At 40.3% G+C, this 27,607-nt stretch overlaps 1 protein-coding gene across 2 annotated transcripts; it reads left to right on the forward strand.

Moving 5' to 3' along the window:
• The first annotated feature begins 205 nt into the window (after positions 1-205).
• Positions 206-25,617, forward strand: LOC117002922 (pituitary tumor-transforming gene 1 protein-interacting protein-like). Of its 2 annotated transcripts, none has more exons than XM_033072463.2 (7): positions 206-363; positions 2,358-2,410; positions 4,702-4,810; positions 6,959-7,067; positions 10,553-10,621; positions 16,486-16,532; positions 24,054-25,617. In XM_033072463.2, the coding sequence occupies exons 1-7, from the start codon at positions 249-251 to the stop codon at positions 24,101-24,103; spliced, it is 552 nt and encodes a 183-aa protein (XP_032928354.1). In that variant the 5' UTR covers positions 206-248; the 3' UTR covers positions 24,104-25,617. The 2 variants fall into 2 exon arrangements, with proteins under 2 accessions (XP_032928354.1, XP_032928364.1); XM_033072473.1 differs by having other exon boundaries at positions 210-363; positions 10,556-10,621.
• Positions 25,618-27,607: the final 1,990 nt, after the last annotated feature.

Here is a 27,607-nt window from a genome sequence, read left to right on the forward strand (position 1 = left end):
AATGCCACATCTCGGCTACAGTGACTCCGCATGAGGGACATGCACAGCCCTGCCGCCCACCCCCGCTCCCAGAGCAAGGCAGGCGAGCCCCGGCCCCCGCTCCCAGAGCAAGGCAGGCGAGGCCCGGCCCCCGTCCCGCCCGCTGCCGGCAGGGCCGCGGCCCCCGTCCCGCCCCGGGGCTGGCGGCGCCTGCGCCTGCGCGGGCGCGGTGCGGAGCGAGCGGGCTCCGTTCCGGTGCGGTCCCGGCCATGGAGGCGGTGCGGCGGTGGCCGCTGTGGCTGCAGGGCCTGGCGCTGCTGTGGAGCCGTGCCGTGGCGGGGCTGGAGCAGATCCTCAGCACGGTTCCTCCGGCGCCGGCGCAGGGTAAGGAGGGGCGGGCAGCGCGGCGTCGCTCCCTTCCCTTCCCGTCCGTCCCCCGGGTGCTGCCGGGCGGGCTGGGCCGGGGGCCGCGCTCGGCCCGGAGCCGGGCAGAGGGGCACGGCGGCGGACAGGGCTCAGGCTCGCCCGGGGCCTGCAAGGGCCCGGCGGCGCCCGAAGCGCCTTCGGGAGAGCTGCGGAGAGCTCGGGGCTTGCGGCGGTGCTGTGCCCGGCGCGGAGCGGGTGGGCCGCGGGCCGGAGGGAGCGGGCCGCTCCCGGCCGAAGGACGCGCTGGTGGTGCTGGGCTTGCCTTTTGGGGTGTCCAGACCTCTGCGGCCCGGGGACAGCAGTCACAGAATCGCAGGATGGCGCACATTGGAAGTGACCACAGTGGTCTCCTGATCCAAGTTCTCTTGCTCAAACTCGGTTATCCTAGAGTACACATTCGGCCGGGTTTGCTCAATCCTGGGTAATGATGAGAAATGTGGCTCGGGAGAAGCCGACGAAGATGTTCATCCCTCCGTTCTGTTGCAGTCATTTATCTCTTCACTGCTTTTGGCAGGCAGCTGGTGAAGCTCGGCCTCAGATTTAGTTACTACCAACAGATGTGACCACAAAGGTGCACATCAGGTTGGCTAGCATCAAATTTGGGTATCTCAAGTGCACTTTGACAGATGTGTCTATATCCCCACTAGAGATGTTTTGTTTCCTTTAGGGAAGGGTTTTTGCTTGAAAAGGAAGTCTCCAGCTTTTTGAGACAACTAACTTGAAGCAAATCAGTCTTGCTAATTCATGTTAAGAAAGCTTTTTTGTTCGGGTGTTTTAAATCTCACGTTGAAAAAGCAATTAAGTATTTTTATAATAAGCATAGTGGTACTCCGTCTTGAAAAATCCCATTTGAAAATTTCTGAGTAAAACCAGAACGGTTTCTGAACCTACTCCTTATGTTGTTTTTTTATGAATTGGCATATGGGCCTTACACTTAGGCTGTTTATTGGTACCTGTAACAATTCAATTGCTAAGGGGGTTTTCTGTATGAATATATTAATTAAAGATAAATATACGGGTACATAAAATGCATTTAGTGTTAAGAATTAGAACCAGGAATATTTAATATTGAATTATGAAAAGAAAATACTGGAAGATGTGGTTGTCTCACAAGCAAGTAACTCTAGCTCAAATTGACAGCTGCTTGTGACTAATGCTCCATTTGGACATCATTTCCCTTTGTGTTTGTGATATACTGAAATAAGAACAAGCTTGTTTCATTAACTGGTATAAAAAATTACCATAGGAACTATAATTACGGGAAGAAAACTCCAGGTTCAAACTAGGAAAGGAGATTCCTCCTCATCTTTCAAGTAGTTCATCTACATCAAGACTGTGGCATGTATGTAGTCCTGTGAGCAACACATTATGTCTGAGTTATAGATAAAAAAATAATGGTCTTAAGATGATTAACATGAGGTACTTCTAAAAAAAGTAAATGTGGACACCAGATCTTATTGAATTCTTGCATATTAACTTTATGTCCTATATTTGGAAGTGTTTTTTATTGTTATTTAAAATCGTATTATTTGGAGTGCTTTATCTTTAAAAACTCTAATATAATACCTATGGAAGGGGAGAAATCCTAAGCAAGAGTCAACTTTGGCAAAGTTTCCAAAGCTGCACTATTTGAAATGTTCCATAAATTGAAGTGTGTAGTTCTAAAATTTCAGCAGAGATACCAGGAGATTCTTGGGTTTCATCTTCTGTGTTGTCAGAGAAAGCAAAGTAAGGTTAAAGGTAAGCTTGAATTGTTTCCCTGTGTCTAAGGTTGAACTTACATATTTTTTCTCTCTGTTTGCTGCAGATTACTGAGATTTAATTACTTCAGTCAAAATCACTGCTTGTATCTAGGATTAGGAAAAAAAAGTTAAATATTATGATAAATACTTGACCTTATAGAATAAAAATAAATAAATAATCTCTGTATGTTGGCTTTGTTTGGTTTTTAGCATGTTCAGAATTTTCCCAGAAGTCCTGTGAAGAATGTCTAAAAAATGTTTCGGTAAGATTTTTAACATCTTTTTTGATTGATAAGAATTTCCACTTGAGAAGCAAACAGCCAAAGAAAGCTTAACAATTTGATTTTGTATTATTTAAATGATAGAGTCACCTGATGTGTTGCTTCCCCTCTGTCACACGTGATGCCAGTGTGCTTTCACTTTGCCAGGGCTGCTCCATGATTTGGTCACTCAGGGTGTTTCTGTGCTTTATCTGGAGAATCCAGACTGAACCCAGGCTTCCAGTTCAGTGTGTGCTTGGGGCTTTTATAGCTCAGCTGAGCAAGTTGGTGTTGCTGCTGCCTAAGACTCATCCTCATTTTGCAGTTAAGTTAAATGTCCATCTAATAAACTCAGGCAGTTAAAATGCCTTACTTTTCTTGTGTTGTGCTAGGAAAACTGTGAAATTAATGTAAACAAACTGGAAGTGCCTTTCTCTAAAGATGCCCCAAGAAGTGCCTGTGACTGAGGCAGAGTGGGCTGGTCCCTCCAGTGACTACATCAGACTGTGTGTGCTTAAGACTGCCAGGCTAAAACACTGTTGGTAGCAAAGTGTTTAGATTTCCAATGAGAATGCAATAAGGCAGATGTTTGAATGTTAGAATTTGTTCTTTGCTGGAAACTTCTTTAGCTCTACAACAAAGATTGTCATAAGAATGCAAAAGGCATTAGTCCCTGCAGAGCAGAAGTGAGAGATTATTTCAAATTCAAACTTCAGATTCAGGAGTCTTAAAACTGCATATAAGTTTCCATTACTGGAAAACCTTTGCACCAGGGAAGATTGAGAAATACCTGAACTTACCTGCTTGTCTTATGCATATTTTGGCTTTAAGGGAAAAGTATTAATTGAATTGTTTTGATGATTGTGTATTGTCAGATTCTTTTCTCATTGGGAATGAGTCAATTGAAATATTTTCTTGTACTTCAACCCCTGCTCCAGCCAGTAGCTGTGTCAGGCATTGCCTTTTGGTTAGACATGTTTTCAGTAGCTGGATGCAGGAGTCTCCATCAGTGGTACAGCTGGGCTTTTTGGGCTCTCAGTTGACACCGCCAGTGCGCAGTCATTGGGATTAGGAGAGACCTCATGAGCCACCTAATCCAGCTTCCTACTCAACATTATGGATCAACATTATGTTCAGAGTTTAACAGTGACTTTTATTATGCTCCCTATTAGGTGTTATTTTTAACTGTTAATTCTGACTAAATATTTGAATTAAAAAAGACGTATTCTCATCTGACGTCTGTAATTAAAAGGGCATGGTTTTTGCAAAGTGAATTCTGTTTTCTTAGGTTTTTTTGTTGTTGTGTCCTGAGGGGTATGTTTAACTAGTACAGTCTAGCAAGTACAAAATAGTAATACATTCTTCTTGTATCCACACTTTTCAAGAAAGCAGAATCTGCTGCAACAATTTCCCTTGTATTTAAAGTTTTGTAATCTATTAAGTGCAAGATAACAGGTTTTGTGCAATTGAGGATGTATGACAGAGAAGTTCTTGATAGTACTGTTAGATAAAGCATAGTTCCTGGCTGAGCACTTTTTATAATGGATGCTAAAAAAACATATTCTGTCGAAGATTCTTATTGCCGTTATTCAGAACTGTTTAACTGTTTTAGTTGTGTGGTAAATGATTTCTGAATAAGTATTTATTTTAACAGATGAAAACCAAAACCTAAGCTTGTGCTTAGTGATGGCTTGAAAAGCAATAATGTTGTGCTGGAATTTTAACTATAACACATATAAAATTTTAAATTTAAAAAATATCCAGATATGTTAGCATATGCAATTAAGGTACACAGAAGTACTTTGCAACACAAACTGGATGAGGCTGTATCATTCATTACCTTGGAGAAAAAGCTCCTGTAGACTTATAAGGATTCTTTACTATTTTCTTTGTGTTGATAATCAAATACAAAGCTGAACTAAGATTATAAGTGCGTTTTTATTTCTTAAACATATGAGGTATTTTAAAATTCTGAAGAGTCAGCAGTCTTACTTTGTATTTTGTATTTGTTAATTCTAAACCCATTTTACCTCAAGTATGCAGACCTACCTCAATATGTTCCCAAATATTTTTGGGCTAGTGTTACTTGTAAGTACAAAATGTTCTTATTCACCATTCAGTTTAAGTTTTGCTGAGAAATAGTATGAGGAGCTCTGTAGGCTTTATAAGACAAAGCACTTCCATTTCTCCAGTATTACTTTCACAGAAGAAATCTGTCTTTGGAATGGTGCACTAAATCGTTGACTGTTTTTGAAGATGCATAATTTGGGACTTTTCTTGTTTCTTTTGCACAGTGCCTTTGGTGTTACACCAACAACACGTGTATTGATTACCCTGTAAGAAGTATTCTTCCACCGTCTTCATTGTGTTCTCTCTCACATGCTCGATGGGGAGTTTGCTGGAGTAGGTACTAATTTTACTTCTGCTGTAGAGAATTAATTATGAGTATAATTAAAGTAAGACAGCTTGCTAGAGCTGTTTCCTGATCATTTATTTGGAGGGATGGGTCGAGGAGGCAATGGTTATGATTTACAGCCATAGCTCTAGTCTTCTGAACTTAGAAGTCTTTGTTAAAGTTTGTGAACAGCCGGTGATGGTATGCTGATGCAATGACTTTAAAACATTTTTACCTTCTTTAAAATTTCTGAAAGTGTTGGATGATTTGTCTAGATCCATGGTTCTGTTATGTTCCAGTGGCAGCAGGGAACCAACACCATAGGAATAGAGTCACACACAATTTCTTGACTAGATTAAAAAGTACAAGTAAACTTTATCAATTCTGTGTTCTTACAGAAGGCCTTGTGCTTTGTTTTCTGGGAACAGGCATTTGTGGCTGAGACTTTTGTTGGAGTTCTTTAGGGTATGGTAAGAATATAATTTCTGTAATAAAGCTCACTTTTAAGGAAATTGAGCTTGCAATGTTGTAGTAAATGAAATATTTAACAAACTTCTTTTCTGAAATTGTGGAGGGTTGACTCCTGCCAGTAGCTGAATACTCGCACAACTTGCTTCCTTCCTCTGTCACATGGCCCCAGTGGGACAGAGGAAGGAAAAGCATTAAGAGCAGAAAACCTCCTTGACTGAGATAAAGACAGTTTAAAAAGGGAAGGAAAAAGAGGGAGAGGAAAAAATGCAATTTTTTTTGCCAACCCCCCCCAGGCAGACTAATGCTCCCCAAACAATAGATTCCCATTGGAATTGCTTTCCCCTTGGAAACCGGTTACACCCTCTGCTTAATCTTCCTTTACCTCAGATATTTTGCTGACCAGGACATTATAAGGTGGCCAGTTTGGGTCAAGTGTTCTGTCAGCATCCCCTCCTGACCTCTCCCCATCTCTTGCCTGTGTCCAGCCCTACTCACTGAGGGGAAACAGAGGGAAGGGGGTGGGGGGAAGGTGGGAAAATATTTTGGTGCTCTTCAAGCCTATTCAGCAACGACCAAAACATTGGTGTGTGTTAACAGCATGTTTGAGCCAGAAATCCAGAACACAGCATAAAATCAGCTGTTAGGAAGTAAGTTAACACTCTCAAACACACCAAGTAGAGAAACACATGTCCTTTTCCACTGATACTAAGTGTGGTCTTGACAGTTTACTGCTGCTGTGGAAATGGCTTCTGTCTTGTCTGCCATTTGTGTTTCTAGATTGACTGTAGCTTAAACACAGAATAAAAACTTCATAATGGAGCACATTCTCAGCAAAAAAAAAGTAAAAGTAGAAAAAAAGCCCAAACCAAAACAACAACAAAAACACCCTCAAATATACATTCCCTTAATAGTTTTTTATAAATTACAGGCAGCAACATGCCTTGGGGTTTATATGGTCTTATTGAGACTGTCTCCTACAAACACAGCAGGAAAAATAATTAACTTGTGAAGGTGGTGGTGATGTTTGGGTCTTTTTTCATTCGAGCAAATAAAATTAAGAAATGAGTGTTCACCATTGCTGAAAATGAAGGTAAATAGTGCAGATTTCAAAGTCAAAAATAAATGACTGGCTTCCAGTTACTATTTTATATAAATTACATGTGTTGACAGATTATTAACCAGAATGAAGTGAAGAACAGTATAATACAAAGTAACTTAATTGTGTTGGGTATTTTCATGAATAGTAAGCAGATGAAATAGGTACTGGTGCCAGGAATGCAGACTGAAAACTGACAGTCTTTTCCTGCACTTTAATAGGTTCGAAAAAAACCTATTTTGCTTCAATTAAGTAGTATACTTTTGAAAAAAATTAAATTTTGTTTCAAACATTTTTTTAAAAAAAAATTTTTGCTTTACTGGATGAGGTATATTTAATTTTTTGTAACTTGTTGGAAAGTACCAGAATGAGAAATGTGCTTTTACTTAATGTCTGTTCAATGTAGATCATGCATAATAACAAAGTTTGAATGTGGTATACAACATTTTGTCCGGGGTTGCTGAACAGAATCATGTGGAGGTTTTTGCATATAGGGATGAAAAAATGTCTGGGAAGGAAGAGAAGAATTATTAGAAAGCTAAATGTTACTGATGGAGTCTAACAAGTTGAATATATTAATGTTTTTCAGTAAACTTTGAGGCTTTAATTATTGCCATGGCTGTGGTAGCTGGACTCATTCTGGTGTCCATAACAGTCTGTTGCTGTTACTGCTGTTACTGCAGAAGACGTTCCAGGAGGTAAACACATATATTTGTTTCCTTTACTAACACTGGGTCCTGGTCTTCCCTATCTACCTACAATTTTTACTCTCCACTATGCTAAGAATATTTTGGTCACTTTGGTGAAAGTTCTGGTCACTTTGCTTTATTTATTTGAGAAAAACAACAAGCTAAGAGATATTTAGTGACAGGTAGTATGACGCTGGAAATTACACTGGAATAACACTGAAGTGATTTTTCTAGTGGTAAGAGCACTGATGTGTCTGACTTCAGGTAAGCTGTTACTTTACAATTATACTTCTACGTTTTACACTTTATTAACATTGGACATGAAAGCTTTCAATGACCAAGTAAATCCTTGCTTCTTGTGATAATGGTATAAATAATTTCTTTCAAGGCAAGCTCCTGGTACAGCAAAAAGGGACCAGGTGAGTTACAAGTAACTGAACAGCAATGTCCATCATCATCACTTTGTATCCATCTTTCAGAGTTGCTTTAGGATCTGTCAGCAGTCATTGTCTGAGGGATTAGCTCTCTTTGCCAATTCAAAAAGATATTCTAAATGTGAGATAATTCCTCTTTGCTCTAAGATACTAAGAACCATTTACTTATTTTCAAGGAAAGTAATACTGCAAAAATTAAATCTTCTTGAGATCTTGGAGAATTTGTGAATTTTTTTAAACTGTCTTCTCTAAGTAGCTAATACTCTTAAAAGGAGGGAAGTAGTTGATGAGTAGCTAAAATAGGTACATCAATGCTGCAATGTGAAGTGGGACAGCACAACATGCTTGCCTTTATCACTCAAGTTTTAAAGCTTTCTGCACAGTATAGTTTCAACTAGCTCTGTTCTTTTTGTCCTTCAGTACTTCCTGTATGAATAAAATGGGGACCTTATTTCTCAGTCTGAAATTATTTCTATGCTTTTTAAAGTATCTTTGACTCATTGTTCCTGTTTGAGATTTGGTTTTGGATTTTTTTAAAAGAACTTACGTAACTCTACATTGTTTAGTGCTGACCTTAAAGCCAGAGAAATATGATACATGTGTGGCTTTAAAGAAATGTGGAAATAATTGTAAATAACATCTCGTTCCTTTCTCTCTTCCCTGAGGAACAAGAGTGTACCTGTTCTGCCCTAGTGCAAAAATAGATACTTTTTAGCCCTGTGCTGATAAGCCCTGAAGATGTAAAGAACAGGTTTTGGTCTTACATAAGATCTACCAACATCCTCTGCACAACAACTGAGTAGCCCCTGTGGCTGATATGTCAGGAAATAAAGCTTGAATCCTGTGAAAAGAGATATTTGTGCCAGACTTCAGTTTTAGTAGCTAAGTTGTCAATCAGTACTGTAACATCTAATTCTATAAATAGAGGGTTAGTGTAGAGTCATCTTATGCCAAGACTCCAAGGGTGTCAAGCTTAATCTGGTGACCCTTAGAGGATTTAAAGGTCCTGTCAATCTGAGGTCCAGCTTATTTCAGGAGGAGTCAGAATGTGTTATTACACTGAAACATGACACATTATTGACTTTAAGCCCACTAATTCTCAGCAGGAATTCTTTTGCTCTCTTCTCCCTTATTTTTGGGGTCTCATTTTTCCACAAAAGAAACTTTTTCATGAAGGAAAAAGGAAAGGTTGTGGAAATGTAGTACTAGATCTGTTTACTGACTTTTTAGATGTGTTATCTGAGGTGTAAACTTGTTTTGGAGAAATACTAGTGTTTCTTTTGGGAATTCTTAAGCTATAGTGTTTGTAAGTGTTTGAGAAGCCTGAACTTACCTTTTGCTGGAACACAGAGAATACTTAAGTGCATTAACCCCCACATCAGTAATGTAATTGGCTCATTTGTGTCCATCCTACCACAGGAATTCTAGGAATATTGGTGCATAGATTTTATTTTTATTCTGTGTTTTTGGACTTCTAAGAGTCTGGTTTCATGTGCTTGTGGAGGTTTCATGAACAACTATTATTCATGAAACTCTACTAAATAGATTCTCATGAACTTCCGTTATCAACCATGTTTTTATTTGTATAATCACAAACTTTCTGAATTTGGAAGATCAATTCATTCAAAATATCCAGAAATCAGAAGATACTTAAGGCTCTTTAATTACAGGGAAGAAATATATTTTCTGAATCATATACCAGCATTTTATTTATTTGATACTTTCATATTTTGCAACACCAATTGTGAATGTTATTGCATAAGTTATAAGACACGGGGTCTCCAGTAAAGCAGTTTTACAGGAGGGTGCTCAAGAATGGGACCTTCTAGTCATGCTGGACATGCTGATGTGGAGAACTGATTAGTTTTCCAAAAGGGTCTAGCATTGTTTTCAAATAAAAGTGACCTGTTTTGTGTGTTTCCTGCTCCCCCACGATTTTTCTAATTTTTAGGTAGGTAAAGCTGGAACTAAGGAATTTGTTTCTGAAATGTTGCATGGATTCTGAACTAATCACTTTTATTGAAATAACTAGAATGTTCAGAGAGATGTGCTGTTTGAGCACATGAAAGAATTGAGTTCATACTTCCAGACCTGATTGTGTCTAAATTTTGTGTATTAAAGCTTTTGACATGCTGTAATTAACCACTGGATGTCACTCTTGCTTAACTTAGATGTTGGTGGCTGCAGATGTGTGGCAGTGTTGCTCAGGTGTATTAATATTGTAAATATTCATCTCAGACATCTTCAGAACTATATTCACCTTTGGAAGATGATTAGTACCTGGGCAAGCATGGCAGTTGTCCATTTACTAATCCTGAAGAATCATGATAAATTCTGTCAGGGAAAAACTAACAGAAAAAATGTTTGACATTTGCTTTAGAGTCCTACAAGTCTTACATAGTCTGTCTAAGGGTTAAGTGAGGCTGAGCTTTCTTCAAGGCAGGACACAAAGGTAAAGTGGAGCAGAGTTCAGTAGAGCATATCTGCACATGCACAGCTCAGATGTACTGTGCAGGTTCAGCATTTCCCAGAATCACACAGCTGACACTCAGGTAAATCCTTGCTCATTCCAGAACAGACTCATTTCCTGGGGCAGCTTGAGATTGGATAGTAATGGTTGTTGGAAAGATAAATTGTTCTGACATCAAAGACTTATTAACCATCAATCTTATTCCAGAGGACAACAATGGACTTAACTGTGCATGTGCAGAACACTGAGTCTTAAATGGGGTGTGACACATGGGAGAAAGGGCAATTAGGAATTCTGCTTCTGGAACGGTCTGCATCCTCTTTCTAAGAAGCTGTAAATAGTCCTGTGGAGGCTGAAAGACATATTACTACATGAGTAGCATTTGGATATTTTAAAATGTGAAAGGATAATTACACAAACTTGTCAAGTATACTTATTCAGCTGTGGAGTTTTACATGGCTATGAAGTAGTATCTCTGGTCAGACTATAAATTCTTTTTGAAAGTAAGTAAAGTAACTAAATAGTGATAGTTTAGCAATAAAGTTGCTTTTTCCTCCTCTTACGCTTTCCTTCTCTCCTTATTTTTCTAGCAGACTAGATGAAGAAGAGGAGCAACTAGCTAGGAAGAAAGAGGAACGAAGACTACAGTCTCTTCAGAGGTAAGTCTTGACAGCCTGATGTATAGCTATACACTTCCTGGTCATGTAGGATTATTCTGCCTTTCTAAGAAATACATGGAGTACTAAACAAAGAGGTAATGTGATGTTAGGCATGACAATGTCAGGTTTTTACAAAACAGAGCTTTATTATGAGGTTGATTAGGAGCTTTATTGCTGTAAATGAGCAGAGAGTAAACAAGTTGATGCTCAGTGTGGCAGGTACCATGAGTGCTCTGTGTATCATTGCAAGGTAATGACAAACGTTATCCAAGAAGAGAACAGATGCAAATTTGTTTTCATAAACATCTGAATTTGTGAGCTGAAAGTGTCAGACTTGAATGTGCCTGGAACGGTAAGAAATAGGTGTCCAACTTAGGAAATTTGCTCACACACAGTTTCTTAGATAACTTATATTGAATATTTGCAATGGATCAGAAAAAAAGAGGAAATGTTCTACCTGTTAATCCAGTTATAACTAGTCACAGCACAGGAGGCTGAGTGCTAGTATGAACATGGTGCTTTTCCTATAATGCTTTTGATTCTTTCTAAAGAGAAGGGATCCAGTGAGGAATATCAACATTTTTTTGTATGCAAAACCATGTGTCTTGTGATGAAATGTACATCCTTGATTATGCAGTTAAGACATCCTTAAATTCATTTAAGACAGGACTTACCTGTATTTGTTTTAAAGCAGACTTCTAACTAGGTGCATAACAGGGGATGATTGTGTTCCATAACCTTTCTGCTGTGATTTGTATATCAGCTTGAAATTGTTGATACAGTTAATCTGTAGGAAGTTTGATGCTTCTAGAGCGTAAGGTGTGCTGTGCACACATCGAGCAAGTGGTGTTGCACCAGGCAATTAGCAACACAGAGCTAATGCAGCTCCATTCTTGAATTTAGCCTGGGAGCAAGGATCACTAGGAGCAGACTGCACCGCCAGAATGATTGCTGCAACCTTACATAGAGCATCATTCCTCTTTCCCAGCTTGTCTCAGGAGTGTGTCTGTGAAACAGAAACTGTTTTAATTGCAGGAGAGAGCTTAGCAGCAGCCCTGGGGTGTTTACATGTTCTGAACATGCATACCTATTGTGTGTGTGGCTGGGGGTCATGGGAAAACACAAGGAGCAGGGCTCTTCCAGCACCTAGAGCACTTCACACTACCCACTGCTTGCTTCCTCTAAGACCTTTGGAGAATGAATTGCTCGCAGCAGGCTGTAGAACAAATTAATATTCTCAACAACCCATTTTTGACAAGCAACCTGCAAAGGAAAACACTGCCTTGTACTGTGTAGTCCTTCATTTCTACTGTGAAGTTTTCACATAGTTTATGAAAATAGCTGAATAGATGTTCAGATAAATATCATGGGAGGAAAATAGGCACAGCATTGACCTTGTGTCTGTCTGGTTTTGGTTTTTTGTTGTCATGTTATATGTTACTGGTTTTTTTTCTGTGAACAACAGCTACTTCAAATACAGCTATTCATATCAGTTGGCAATGGTAGGTGAACAGGAGTAGCCTGAGCTTCATTTCATGATTCCATTAGTGAATAGTAAAAACAAAGTAAGGAGGCCCAAGTTCCATAGTGTTCCATGGAAATATTTTTTGTGGAAGGCTTAAGATGATTTCAGTGCCTAATATTTTCTGTGTTTTCAGTACTCTGTAAAAATCTGCTTTTGAAGTTTAATATTTGCATTAAAAATCAGTTAATTATGGATACTTTAGTTTCGCTTTGGAAGATGCATGTTAAAATGAAAAGTAAGGGTAATTATGTTGGCTTTCTGCTTGTCTACACAAGGCTGAAACTAGCTGTCAGTTTACAGTAATTTCACGAATACAAGCCGCACCAATTTGACCAAAATTTTGGCGGAAACCCGGAAGTGCGGCTAATATTCCGGGGCGGCTAATACATTAACAAAATTCTAAAAGCTGCCAACACGGAAGTGAGAGCCTGCGGCAGCCCCAAGCCAAGCTGGAGCCCGGCCGGCCCCGGCAGAGGTGGGAAAGCCTGGCAGAGGCGGGGCCAGCAGTGTGGGGGGCGGGCGGCAGAGCCTGAGCCAGCAGGGCGGGGCAGGGGGGCGGCAGAGCCGGGTCAGTAGGGCGGGGGAGCCTGGGAGAACTGGGGCTAGCAATGCAGGGGAGCATGGCAGAAGCAGGAAGGCCGGCGGGTGGGGCTGCCTGGCAGCGGGGGAAGCCCAGCAGAATCGGGGCCAGCAGCATGGGGGAGCCCGGCGGTGCGGGGGCCTGCAGTGCCGGCCAGGGCGAGGAAACGCGGCGGCGGTGCAGACGGGAGGGGGCGGCCGGCGAGCCCGGCGGTGGCAGCCCGCCGGCAGGGCTAGGGAACGCGGCGCGGCCGACGAGCCGGGCGGCGGCAGCCCGCCGGCAGGGCTAGGGAATGCGGCGCGGCCGGCGAGCCGGGCGGCGGCAGCCCGCCGGCAGGGCTAGGGAACGCGGCGCGGCGCGGCCGGCGAGCCGGGCGGCGGCAGCCCGCCGGCAGGGCTAGGGAACGCGGCAGCGGGGTGGTGCTGACGGGAGAGGGGGGCCAGCGAGCCCGGCGGCGGCGGCAGTGGCTGGCCCGCCGGCAGGGCGAGTACGTAAACAGCGCAGCGGCGAGGCGGCCGGTATGCCTGCCAGCGGCGGCAGTGGCTGGTCCGCCGGCAGGGCGACTACGTAAACAGCGCAGCGGCGAGGCGGCCGGTATGCCTGCCAGCGGCGGCAGTGGCTGGCCCGCCGGCAGGGCGAGTACGTAAACAACGCAGCGGCGAGGCGGCCGGCATGCCTGCCAGCGGCGGCAGTGGCTGGCCCGCCGGCAGGGCGAGTACGTAAACGCAGCGGCGAGGCGGTGCTGACGGGAGAGGGGGGCCAGTGAGCCCGGCGGCGGCTGCAGCACCACCCGGCCGGCCCCGTCAGCAACCATGAGCGGGCCGAGCCTTCCTGGCCCCGCCCCGAGCCAGTAAAGCCCGCTATGCCGCGATCCTGTTACTAATTGGCCAATTTGTGAAAGCTGCGCACGGATTCTCGCGACGAACGAAAGTGCGGCTAATATTCGGGGTGCGACTTATCTATTGACAAAGACAGCAACATTGTCGAGGCACCGGGGGTGCGGCTTATAATCCGTGCGGCTTGTATTCGTGAAACTACTGTACTGAAAGGGTTGAAAATCACTGGTGATGGTTGAAGTTTGCACTTACAGTGAGGGGCACGAAGAGAAGGATGTCTGGAGTTCAGTTTTTTGTTTAAAATAGGTATCTTATTGCATAACTTTAGTTCTTTATTTGACTTCATCATCTCTAACATGAAAAGTCGTTTTTGAGCATAGCATTGAGTAGTGAGTGTATTTGAGTTACTAGTGAGAGTAATTCGGTCTATACACTCAATTATTTACAGCTTCAAATACATGGTATATTTATAAGTTAGATTTATATAATTTGCAAGTCATTTATTTTAGAAGTTTATAAACAAATGCTAAGCAATAAGATTCAGTACCAAGTATAAATTGATACTGTACTGGTAAGGGAGAACAAGGAGAGAGGCATGGGGAGGAAAATATGATCGTTTATTTGTGAAGAACCAAGTATAGAAAATTATTATGTGAATTGTTAGTATTGAGAAAAGTACTTCCTCAGCTTACAGCAGTGGGGACAACTTGCATGAGAAACCAAGAGTTTAGTACGTGTGAAATGGAGTAATAGCAGTAAGTGTTAAGAAACAGAACCAACTTGGAAGACTGAAGTGACTTGGGCTGATCATAATGTGAGATATGGGTGGTGCAGTAATTCAGGGTGGCTGCTTCAGGGACTGCCTGTTCAGAGCTGTGTCTGGTTCTTTTGGGTTGATGTGTACCTAAGCCTTATTTACTGAGCAAGGATTTAGTCATGGCTGAAGGGATGCTGTCATGGCTGCCTGTCAGAGTATGAATGTTTCACTGATATTAATGGTTTTACCCTTCAAACTTAATTGGATGTTTGGTGGTTTGTTTTAAATAGCCTAGGGAGGTATCCTAAAGCCTTTCTGAGGTTTAAAGCCTACAGAGCTTGATTTTGCACCATCCCCTTCTTAAGCATGTGTTTTCTGAATTCCGAACTGATTCACACTGACTGCTGAAATACACAGGTTTCAGTAACTGTAACTGCAGCAATGAGTCTCCATTACTTCAGACAGGATATGCAAAACAAGGAAGAAATGCCATTAGTACCACCAGTAATAAACCTGGTCTGAAAACTGTACAGAGGAAAGGTTTAACTTTTTATTGGAGAAGGCTGCTTTAAGCAGTATTTCTCTATTCTCTTCCTGATATCCCTTGCCCTGTATAATATCTTCCTGTTATGTACCACAGAAGGCAGCAATCCTTTTGTCAGGTTACCTTCAGTGGGTAAATTTGTCTCCTCTTTTTTTTGTTCTCTTCAATGTCTCAATCCTGACTTTCTTCCTCTACATGAATTTTATTACCCTGACTCTCCAATTCCTCTTACTGCATTTTGGCTAGGTTGCTTTGTTTACTGTGCTGCCTGGGCTTATTAATACAGAGGGATGTAATGGACGTGGGTATCTCTGGGAAATAGGAGTGCAAGGTTTGGAGTCTGTCTTGTTTGGTTTTTCTCATCGTGCTTTATCTGCCTGCTTTTCCAGAAGTGCAATTACTGGAAAAGGCCAGTTCAACCCTCAGCTCTGTAGGAAGCAGGATAATTGCTTCTGAGGACACACAGGATCTGATTAGCAATAGGAATTGTTTTGAGGTGGAATATGCATAGGGCAGATGGGATCTTTGGTGAATTAAGCTGTCAGTGCTTAACAGCTTTCTGCTGAATACGTGCAAATTGGAATCCGGCAGAAGTCACAACTTGTCTGGGTTGAATTTTGACAGGGGATAGCAAAGGGTTTAATTTTAATTTTTTTTTTTTCTTTTTTAAAAATTTTTGTTAGAGAAACTTTTTTTTTGCCAAATTCTATGTCTTTTCCTCAAGGTATATAGATCCTGGATCATACTCATGAAGCAGTTGTGTAGGAACTTCTATGTGGTTTTTTTTTTAACTAAGCAAAATAGATTAGATCCTTCCTTTGTAAGATAGGAAAACTATCTGAGGAAAGATGGAATTTTTTCCATTTAAACATCTTTCATTTTCCCCGCTTCACCTTTGCAAAGGGGAAGGAGAAATCGACTCATCAGACACTTGGTTTATGTAAATAATTTAATTTTGGCGATACTAGATACAGCCTTGAAAACAGTCTCCTAGTCAGACAACATAAAAGCCAATTTGTATTTAGCACGATATTTTAATTTCTTCTCTGCATGGATGCCATGCTGGATTTTAGAAAGCAGTAATTTTCACTTACACTTACTGTACATCTTAAGCAAAATAGTAATACATGTTTTTGTCCTTTTAGAATTATTATATTGAATTAGTATTCTGAGGTATGTTCTGTGCACAGCTAAATTTTACAATTATGTTCCCTGCTGGAAAGCATCCAGGAGTCTTCTAGTGTAGTGTATTGCCTTGCTTCTTATGTATAGATGAACACATCGGTGTGTGAATGTGTGCATATATATAAATGCTTTACTTTTACATAGGAAAGAAAATAAAAGTATTTCTTATGGTTTATTGTAATACATCTTATGTTCTTACTATAAATTAGTAAGAATTTATGGTAAATCTTATAGATACAGTGTATGTAGATACTTACAGATGAAGTGTAAATGGAAAGATTATACATATATATGACTGCAAAGTGTGATTTTTGTAGAAAAAATTTGTAATGTAATTACTAATGTAAAAAATGCTGTTGTCCTTTTTGGATGTAATTGCAGTTTGCTTACAGCTCAAAAGAGTCTGAATGTTCTTCTCATGCTTTTATTTCTTGCAGGAGGCATGAAAGAAAACTGAAGCATGATGAAATACGTAAGAAGTATGGTATGTATTATCTTGTTTTGATTCTATGCCTACATTTATTCCTTTTCCCTAATTATTGTTAAAATTCACAGCAGAAATAAACTGCTTTATGAGTGGCAGAAGTAATCAAGCCCAGTTTTCTGCTGATGCCTGTCTTCTGACAGCTGATCTCAGCATGTTTATGCTGCTGTTCTCTTCATGCACTGACTGTCCAGCTGGGCAAGAAGACGGTGTTCTTAGGATGGGCATTTAAATATATTTATTAAAATAAGTGATTCATTCTGTCCCTAAGTAAGTGGACTGAGTATGGGGGCTTTTTTGTTTGTTACTGAATGTGATAAATCAGCCTACTTGAACTTTGCTACTCGAGTCAAGGCTATTGAAGGAGGACAGACTGACTAAGTAGATAGCAAGCTTTTTAAATCAAGCTTGAAAAAGAAGGGTGGAGGATGCAGCCTTATGTAGGGATAAAGTATTTTTTCTTTGTTTTTAAGTGGAGCTGTGGTCCAGTTGTAGAAGAATATCACTCTAGACTGTAGGACCTGCTGTGTTGTAGAGGAGGCTCTTTTTATGTAGGCTTGTCAGTGCTTGCACTTGTCATTTGATTTGTTCATAGGGTTAATAGCAGAGACAGTTCTGCTAAAACTCTGCTTCATTTTTTATTATGCAGATTTCACTAATGTCAGAGAAGGTGTTTCTAGGGGTCTGAACAGTCATTCAAAGCTGTTAATTTTCATCCTCTTGTTAAACTGATTGGCAGAGTTTAGGAATGCCATCAAGAATCTGCAGCCTGCCCTTTGCCTGATGTAGAAGTGGTACAGACAAATTCTGTAGGGAATTCTCTGACTGGAGAACGTTTGTAAAAGAATGCTCCTTTGCTGGAACAGAGGAAAACTATACTGTGAAGCTTGGGCTACAGGAGAAAGAATGTTGTAGAAACTGGAAGTAAATTTTGTTAAAAATTAGTCATGGAAGTTGTTCTCTAGTGTTTTACAGAATAATTAACCCTGTATCTCAGCCACAGTTCAGTTTCAAGAAGTGTTTGAGTCGTTGACAATTGTCCAGATGTAAAAAGAACAAACAAAATCCAGGTGCAGCATAAAACAACACAGGCTTTTTGTGTTTGTTTCACCTTAGAAGAGACCTCACAGTCAATCTCAGCAAGTTTGAATCTTTGGGAGAGATCTGGTGAAGAACTTAGGGCAATGGCTGTGTCCCCACAGTAACTTGCAGCACTCAGTGCAGATGGAGCTTTGCATCTCCTGGATGCAGCTAAGATGCAGGTCCTGGGTACAGAATCGCAGTTTTCATATCAGAACCCTGCACTGAGGTTTGGTGGTGTGAAAACTGCATTCAGTTCTGTTCTGCTTGTGAAACCAGTTCACTTGTCTCTGCATGGCTACATTTTACTGGAGACAGTTTTCTGTTCAGTGCTTAACTTTCAGACCCTTGTGGAGTGCTTTGCTGGATCTTCTTGGAGTGCTTGAGTTCCCTGAAATTTAAAACTGTATAACACAATGCTTCTGGAATACAGACATTGAATTCAGTAAGTCAAGTATTGCTTGTAGCCATGCTGTGCACACAGTCATAGGAGAACTAGTGTCATTTTGCCTCCACTGTCAATGAATTAATGAGAAATGAGTTCGTAGTTCATTGTGTTAATGGAAAGTGTTCTGTTTTTGTAAGAAGTCAGATATACTCATTTCTTCCTGCACTTAATGTTTTGTGATGCAGCTTACCTGCACCAGATTGCAATTGGACTACAAAACTTAAATTTTGTTAGCAAACTTCTGTATAAAGTTTATTGACAGGTTTGCTGTAGTGCCTAAGCAAAGATTAATTCATATTATCAGATATATCAATTTGAGGCCTGGAATCTCCTGGTTAATTCTTGTCTTGAAGAAAAATCTAACTCTCACATAAACATAATTAACACATCCTTAAAGGATGTATGTAACTGAGGAAAAATGAAATACAAAATACGTATAAATTTTGAAATCCAAAAATACAATTGCTTTTGAATATAAGGGTTGCATTCTGCCAATATATGGACAAATGATTGTCTGAATAATTTGGTGAGACATAGAGTAGACTAAGATCTTCTGTCCACATTTTTTACTGTCTAGAAAATATAGATGTTAGCATATTAAACATAATCTAATAAAAATTGCTGCAAATAATTATGGAAGCACCAGATTATTTTGCACTCTTACACAGTGCAGAGAGGATTTCCAGTTAAGTAGGCATGGATGAGTGGCAGAATGACAATGACTTTGTTAACCTGACTGTACATTAAGATGATGATGCCCAAAATTTCAGTATTTGGTTGGCTTTAAGGGAATGCCTTTTCCCATTTCATCCCTCAGCTTTCCATACCCCATTTAAATGGTAATTACACATTTATAATGCACTGCAGGTGTCACTCTAGCCACAATCCTTTGGGAGCATTGGAAGCAGTAGAGAGCTTTAGCAACCAGGAGTACACACTTTCAATTGTTTCTTTGTTGCACAATTTGATAGTATTTTTTATTTCCTCACATATATGAATGCAGTATGATTACACAAATTATACGTTGACTCTTAGGGAAAATTTAAAGTAGAATTCAGAGTACTTTGCAGCTTGTGTAGTACACAAAGGAACTACAATTTAATTCCTGCTGCATTTGCTTCTATTGTGTATTCAGTATAGCATTAGTGAGAAGCTGCTTTATTATTTATTTCTTTGAGGATTTTGCCTAGTATTAGTGGAAGGATTTTTTCATTTAATTTTTGCAAAATGATTATCATTTCATTGCTTCAGTTCTGCAAATGTTTTGATTAGCTATTTTAGTGATATGTAATCCTCTCTTGTTTATTTGATGCAAGACATTGGTTTCTATGCTCAGTAGTTTATGACAGTAAATGTTTCTTCTGTTCAAGGTAGACACTTTGCCCTGACCATCTTGCGTGTTCTGAATGCAAGGCAGGAGAACCTTGCATTGCCAAACACTGAAAGCTGTTTAGTTTGTTTGTGAAGAATACGGTTGTTAATCTGGAGGGCTGGAAACAAGGAGGAAAAGTTTAATAAGGGGTGAAGACATGCAGCAAACCGGATTGTTTTTTTTTTTTTTTTTTGCTTTCAACTATGCGCAGTCTCTTGTTAATTCTGTTTTTGGGCAATATTGATACGTAATGAGAGTCAGATCTCAATGACTGGGAACCTACATAGTCAGATAGTATACAATGTAAATGAATATGCTGGAAAGAGGTATTAATTTCTTTTGACCATTGCTTTGTAATTTCATATTTATTAATTTCATATTTATTAAGATGCTTCATTACTTCATACAAACTAATGAAAGATACTTGACTACCATACCTCTCAAATTTTTGAGTGTTTCTTAGATACTGCTAAGTAAGTAAAATACTAACCTCAAAATGGAGGTAAATAGAAGAACTTTTAAGGGACCTGTGTGCCAATATTCAGGTTTAGCAGTGACATGTAATGGACTTGATTACAAACAAGGCTCCTGAAGATACCAGCATCTGGTTTCTCTGAACCCCTGAGGGTAACTGACAGCTTTGGTAGTGACTCTCATGTCAGACAGGAAACAGTCTAGAGACATCTCCTATCTGGTTCAAGGCCGTGTGAGAGCTTCAGCTGAACCAGAAGTGCTGCCCCATTAGCATGGGCTGCCAGCTCCTCAGAATGGCACTGGCAGAGCAGCTGTGGCAGCTGACAGAAGCTTTTTGTCATGCTCCTTTTTTTCTATGTTTCTCCAGATAATTTTTGTCCACTTACTGGAGTCTGATACTTCTTCAGTAAGAGCTGGTGCTAGTTATGAGCTGCTGTCTCTCACTCCTCTTCATGTAATCTTATTATATACTTTAAATGCTACAGGTAAAATAAATTTAAATGCTGGATGCAGGTTTGAGAGCAAGGCTGAAAGTGAAGTGTATCAGGTACTGTAATCCCTGGTTATCCTCATTTGGAAGGAGGGCTTGCCATTTCTCTTGGAGTCCCTTTTTCTTGGGAGATCAGTTTCTCAAATCGGAGCCAATCGCATTCACACTGGATTGACTCGTAGTTCTTAAGGCCTATTTAGTTCCAGTATTCTGTGATGAAACAGATGAGAGCTCTTTCAGGTTACACATACTAATGCCTGATTGGTGGTGATTAGATCTGTTCATTCCTAAACATAATTCAGTAAAATTAAAGCAAGTACTACTGGAAATGGCATTTGCAGTGAGGAGTAAAAATGACACATTCACTTGAAATATGAGGATTAGTTTTCTAAAATGACTTTTAGCTGAGTGTTTTGGGGCAGGGGAACAGAAAAGTATATTCACTTCTCAGAATGATACAGGGAAGATTTATCAGGACTCCTACACAATCCTCTGGTTAATTTGAAATTGGCACTACTGGATGTAGGAAATCTTTTCCATTGGCTTTCAGCTGTTGGAGCTGTAAAGAACAGTTTCTAGTGTTCTACTGTGCTACTTTCAGACCTGTGAAGTGTGGAGTATGTGTCCTGAATATTTTTGAAAAAATTATAATAAGCACTTGCCAAACTTTACAGAGAAAATTCTGCAGGATATGTTCATTTTGTCAGGGAATATGGTACCACCTCTTGCCACTTTGTGGAAAGCTTTTTGAAGTTAGGTGCATTTATTTGTAAATGGAACTTAATGAGTACAGGGAATTTATGCAATGGCAATTGTAACAATAGTGGTGATTTCTAGTATTGATGCTGATTTTCGGTAAATGTGTTGTGTATTTTGAAGGAATGAGATACAGAAGTACTGTAATTTAAAAAAAAAAACCTAGACTTGTGTTTCTGTTGTGTTTCAGGTACCTGAATATACTAGGAGCCATATATCTAACTGCCAAAGTATAGACAAGTCTGGAGGAAGGGTGGGGGTGGTGATGACCTGGGAGTAAAATAAATGTTTCTTTTCTCTTTGGGTTGGGGTTAAATTAATGCAGGAATGTTACCTGAAGGCACTGAAGGTTGAATGGCAGGCCAAGGATAAGAAGGGGTTTTTTATTGTGTGTTAGTTTACTTGACAGCTGGAACAGACTTAGTGGACATCACAACTGTTTGCTTGAATGCATGAAAAGTAGGATTAAAATTTGAGAAGTAACCACTTTCTAGAAGTTTAAAAATGCAAAAATGTCAAAATCTGAAGATACTGTAGATTATTTTTTATAATTATATTATTTAAGCATATTCTTATTAAACAAATGCTTATTTTTAAAATTTTATTATAGAAAGGGATAGTACCTCTGACACCAGGTAAATAGACTATATGTCATGTAACGTGGCTGAAGCTTTATAAATGTTACTGGCATACTCCTTGGACAAAAGAGTGTCTATATATATGAGGGATAGTTTTGATACTAACATTTTACAAGTTGACTGCTTGTAATCTTGTTTTTTTGAGTGATTATAGGACTTCTCATATTTATTCTTTATTCCAAATATTCACTGTTCCCTATCAGGTAGTTAGTTGCAGTAACTGATACAGTAATCAGCACTGAGCAGTTGTGCTGCTTGACTGGCCTCTTAAAATAACCTGGCAGTTCAAATGAAGCTCACCAACTGCACAAGGTAGGCAATATTGTAGTCTGCCTACAGCACCAGTACGTTTTGACTTTCAGATAAAACAGTGAATGTTCAGTATCTGTGTGCAGGTAAAGAGGAATGCGGAAATGAGGCATGGTGTGAAAAGGACTGAGGAGAGTTCTTACAAGGTTTGGCAATGACTAGAAATTTTGTTTTTCGTTATTGTGAATCTGAACATTTATGATTTGGAGTTGCTTGACTGCTCTGTCTTCTGTCTCCATGCCTAGACAAAGGAGCTAGAGAGGAGTCCTTGTCAAACATCAGTATAAAAATCTTGACAGAAAAGATAGCAATACTGTCCTGTCCTTTCAGAACATAAAGTCATCCTCTGGACTCTTACAGGACTCCTTTATTTTCAGTCTTCTGCCTAGCCCAGGTTTAAAGTGTCTTTGAAATAATTTGTGTGGAGCAGCTGCCAGGTACTCAGCATAATTGGAAGGCTTTGCAGTGCTTTCTGTGACAGTATTTTAGTGTAAAGTCATTAAGAATCTTTGTGAGGGAAACATACTGCAACTTGGATTAAGTGATACTCTTGTTCTGGTCCCTGGAGGTTTTAGTGTACGTAAGAAGTGATCTTCATTTTTTCTTAAGAGATTATTGTCCTGTTGCAGAAAAACTGTAAGTGGCTGAATGTGACAGATGGTTGGGTATAATTGAAGTAGAACTAAGTCAAAGTAGCAGCATCTTACATTTTAAAAGGTGATGATCTTGCAGTCACTTGCATTTACAGTAATTTCACGAATACAAGCCACACCATTTTGACTAAAATTTTGCTCCCACACCGGAAATGCAGCTAACACTCAGGATCGGCTAATATGTGAATAATTTTCTGATATTTCCAACCCCAGGAGTGCAAACCGAGGTGCTGAGCTGAGCACCGGCCAGTAAAACCCGGGTTTACGCGATTGTTACACATTGGTTACTCTGTTGTACGGCGGGTGGAGCCGGGATGCCTGCTGGTAGCGCAGGAGGGGGAGGGAGACAGGGGAGCTCCCTCCTTCCTTCCTCTCCTGCAGCCTGGGGGAGTCTGGAGCTCCATGCTGCCATCCCCGCGGCTCGGGGGCAGGCGGAGGGCTCCCGTCCCTGCCTGCTGCCGTGGGAGCGGGGGGGCTCCCGTCCCGTCCTGCCACCGCCGCCGTGGATGCCAGCGGGCTCCCGTCCCCTCCCGCCGCTGCGGGAGCGGGGGGGCTCCATCCCCACCTCCCACCACCACCACAGGTGCTGGCGGGCTCTGTGCCCTGCTGCCACCGCAGGGCAGCGCTGGGCCGGGGCGAACGAGTCCAGCGGCGGTGGCGGCCGCCCACAAACGGCCCCGCCGAGCAGCAGCACCGAGCTGGGCCACCTGGCCCCGTTGGCAGCCCCGAGTGGGCCGAGCCCTCACAGCCCGAGCTGAGCCGGTAAACCCACCATGCCATGATTTTGTTACTATTTGGCAACTTTGTTGCACGCGGGTCCTCGCTGCAAACGACAGAGTGGCTTATAATTGGGTGCGGCTTATTTATGGACAAAGAACGAAATGTCTGCCAACACCCGGCGATGCGGCTTATAGTCTGTGCAGCTTGTATTCGTGAAATTAAACTGGCCACTTGGAATCTGTTCCTCTTGAGACATCTCTATACTTAGAGTTTTGTCAACATGACTCTCACAAGTGCATTTTTTGTGGTATACCTCGCAAATGAGAAATGTTTTCTCCGTAATAATTTTTTGTAGAGAAATATTCTCTCATTGCTAAATTATTAAATACTTGCCTGAGAATTAACAGTGCTTAAGAGCACTTACAATTTATTATAATATTTGAGTGTCTAGGTAACAGAGCAACTATTACAAGAATTGCCTTTTGGATTTGTTACATACAGTGCCTGTTGCAGGCAAGTCAGTAACTCAAAGTTTTTCTGTAAAAAGGAAATGATAACTATAGTCCCACTTTGTTTTACAGGTCTTCTCCAGGATTCTGATAACCCCTACAGCAGATTTGAGAATGAATAAAGATGAGCACCTTCCACAAGAGCTGTAACTCCAAAATCCAGGAATACAGTTAGTTTTCATTTGCCCTTTGTGCTCTTTCAGTTTTATTTTTTTTTCTCTCCAAAGTTGTTTTTTTTTTCCCCCGGTTGTAAAACTAGAAGCAGCTAAAGACTCTGAAATAACATGTTTCTATCTCCTACATGTATAAAACTAATTTTTTTGTAAATCTTTTTTTGTCGTTGAAATGTTCACTGAAGTTTGAAGTTTATCTTTCCCCTTCTTAAATCTATATTTTATTACTTGTCTTAGATGGTTAATAGTCACAGTAGTGTGTTTGAGTTCAGTCTTAATTGCCACTTCAAGGAGTTGTTCTCATGTTCTTAAATAAAGAGATTTTTTTATTTATAACAAAAAGCAACATGGAAGCACAGCTCCACATAGCAGAAATAGCTGATGGAAAATGCATCATGCACATTCTTGTGGGTGGAGGTTTTTTTGGCCTGGAAAAGCATCTTCCAAGAGTGTAATGTGTAAGGGTTGACAGAGAGGAGCATATTTGTCTTTGAATAATTAAGTTCAGATGTGGGAATGTTAATAGATACTTTGAATGTAGTACTGATGTGAAAAAGAAGCCAGTTAGCAAAATTGCAAGAAGTTCAATCTTGAAACAAACATAGTTGTGTTCCTAAATTTAAGAACTGTCAGTCTGAGTGAACACTTTCTTCTGCAAACTGAATGTATTTTGAAAAAAAAAAGTAGGAAGTTGCCCAGATTGTGCAGTTTGCCAGGGCTAACCCTGGCCAGCAGCTTAATGCCCAGCTGCTTCCTGCCTCCCTTGAGGGGATGCAGGAGAGAATGGGAACAGCAAAGGATTGAGATAAAGGCACAATAAGTGAAGGGAGGGAGGGTAGAGGGAACAAATTCTGCAAAGGTAATTGCCACCTCCCAGAAACCCAACCTCCCATCCAGTTTTCTTGGTGAGCCTGAAATAGGGTCAGTTTGGGTCAATTTTGGCCAGCTGTGCCAACTGTGTTCTCTCCCAGCTTCTTGCTCATCCCTGGCCTAGTTGCTGGAGAAGGCAGAGTGGAGGGAAAAATGAAACCTCGATGCTGTGCAAGCAATGTTCAGCAAAAGCCAAAGCACTGGTGTCTTACCAGTACTATTGCCACAAATCCAAAGCAAAGCAGCAAAAGGCTGCTATGAAGAAAGTTACCTCAGTCCCTCCCAGAGCCAGTACAGTAAGAAGGCAGTATTTTTTAAACCTTTTATTGTTCTTTTTATATTTCCATAATGTGATTTATTTCCTGTCTTTCTTTTCATAGAGGTCTTTCCGTGAGCACTTTTAGTAGCTTACCAGTATGATGTGACAAGCACAGAGCTCTTCTGTCCCCCCAGTCTAATTGCATATTCCCATTCATGCTATATACTTTAAATCACCCCCCCTTGCTGTTTATCTGTTAAACAAATGTACAGTATTGAAGATGTTTGTGTTATTTTTGTCCACATTCCTAAAATAAACTCTTTAACATCTTGAATATGTTTGTTTACTTCTGTTGTTCCATACCGTTTTAAATTAACTTGGTTTAAAAGAAGTTACCAAGTGTGGCTTCAGAGAGGGGAAAAAGATGCATTTTTGCTGGTTGTCTGTGGCAGGAATTAGATCATGCCTGTGGGTAAGGATGTGAATTGCCAATCTTTGCAGCGTCAAAGAACCTGCCTCTGCTTAGGTTTAGTAAATAACATTTATCACTGATTTTGGTCCAGTGTTCTTTCACTGGCTTTACCTCTGGAAACTGTTTCTTTTGTATAGTTTCTCAGGAATTTATATAAAAATAGGTTTCCCACTTTCTGAATCTGTATTGTAATTGATGTTAATGAAATATTAGTCTGTTTTTTCTTTTTCCTTGTTTTTTAGTTCATATTTAGTGCTTTATTAGTAGGCGCTGTTTAATTTCAAGTTTCTTTATCTGTCAGCTATTGTCATATCTGAAGTATTACTCAAATGCCTGCCTTAGAAGAATGATGTCCTGTGATAAGAGTGAGTTGATAGTGTGGAAATGAAACATGCTGATGGTTTTCCCTGGAGATAACTTTTGCAAAAATGATGAAGGTCTGTCTGCTGTCTCACGACCCAAATAGTGACATTCCTGACTTAATAGAAAAGCATTTTTCTTCAGCACCTGCTACAATGTACAAAGGGCTGTCATGTATTCTATCAAAAAGGAGAGGAGGGACAACCTTTCTTGCCATTTCAAAGATGGTAAAGTACTTGGAGAACCAAAATATTTTGAGAAGAGGGAACAGGAGGATTGACATTCCTAAGCTGCAGTTGTGGACGTAAGAAGGTAATGACTGTGGTCAGAGTTACCTTATGTTAAGCCTTAACTTTAGTCTTAACTTTAAAATGTTAAGCTGGACATCAAGTATGGCATATTTTTGGTTACTCAGTTAAGACTATTAATTTAATGAGACTGTTGTGGACACCAGCCTTAGAGCTTAATAGAAAATGCAAAAATCCTCACAAAATCCCCAGACTTTAAGATTATTTAACCTTTTTTTTGTGTGTGTTCATTGAAGCAAATAATTGGATGGGAAATACCCTTATTTCATTATATTAATTACCTTCTCTGCTTTTCTGTATGTCACTGTTTCTTACTTTGACTTACCAGGGGAAGGGTTACTGCCTTTGTATTTCAGTGTAGCCACAAATAATTGGAAAACAGCTGTAGAAAGAGGAATGATTGTATCTTTGTTTCTCAGGTGTATGAACAAAGGCATTTATCATCTTTGGTGTGAGCTTCCCCTCCTCCACACTTTTTCAACAAAAGAAACAGAAGGTATGCAACCTAGTAACAAAATAAAAGTAGAGAAACAGCATAGCCTATTCCAGAGAGCTGTATCTGTTGTGTTTTTCTGATTTCAGAAAAACTCTTCATTCACAAACTATTCCCTTTCCTCTGTAATTACACTTTTAGTGGTTATTGCTTGTTGATTTTAGTAGTGAAGGTATTGCTGTCTGAAAAGAAGAGCAGTCTAGGAAGTGAAAAAATTAAAATTTATGTTTATCTTTCCATAGAGTAGAATAATAGAATTGCAGTACTCAAATCTTAAATGGGACAGGTTTGAGACTGATATTGCTGGGTGTAATTTTTATAAGTAAAGAAAATTTTGGAAAATTTAAGCGTGTTGTTTTAACTTGTTTTAATGCAGGAACATTTTTGCCACTTGAGAAACCTTGGATTTGACTATGAGTCCATCTAGTTGTCTGTACCATGTCTGTCTTAATTGTTACTTGATTATTAAGTAGATGCACAAAAGTAATTTTGGAAAATGATCAACTAATTTTGGGGTATCTTTGTTTCAGACTCCCATACATAGATTTCACCTTGTATTCTTTCAAAGTTTCTTGTTATGCCAAGCAGATGCATGAGGAGTTGCTTTGGTCTGTGTGCCAGTGGCTTGCAACCCCAGGAGGCCCAACTGATCTGCTTGAGAGAAATGGGACAGGAACAGCTAGGATGGTTT

Source organism: Catharus ustulatus, chromosome 1, assembly GCF_009819885.2.
Source record: "Catharus ustulatus isolate bCatUst1 chromosome 1, bCatUst1.pri.v2, whole genome shotgun sequence".
NCBI classification, from domain to species: domain Eukaryota; kingdom Metazoa; phylum Chordata; class Aves; order Passeriformes; family Turdidae; genus Catharus; species Catharus ustulatus.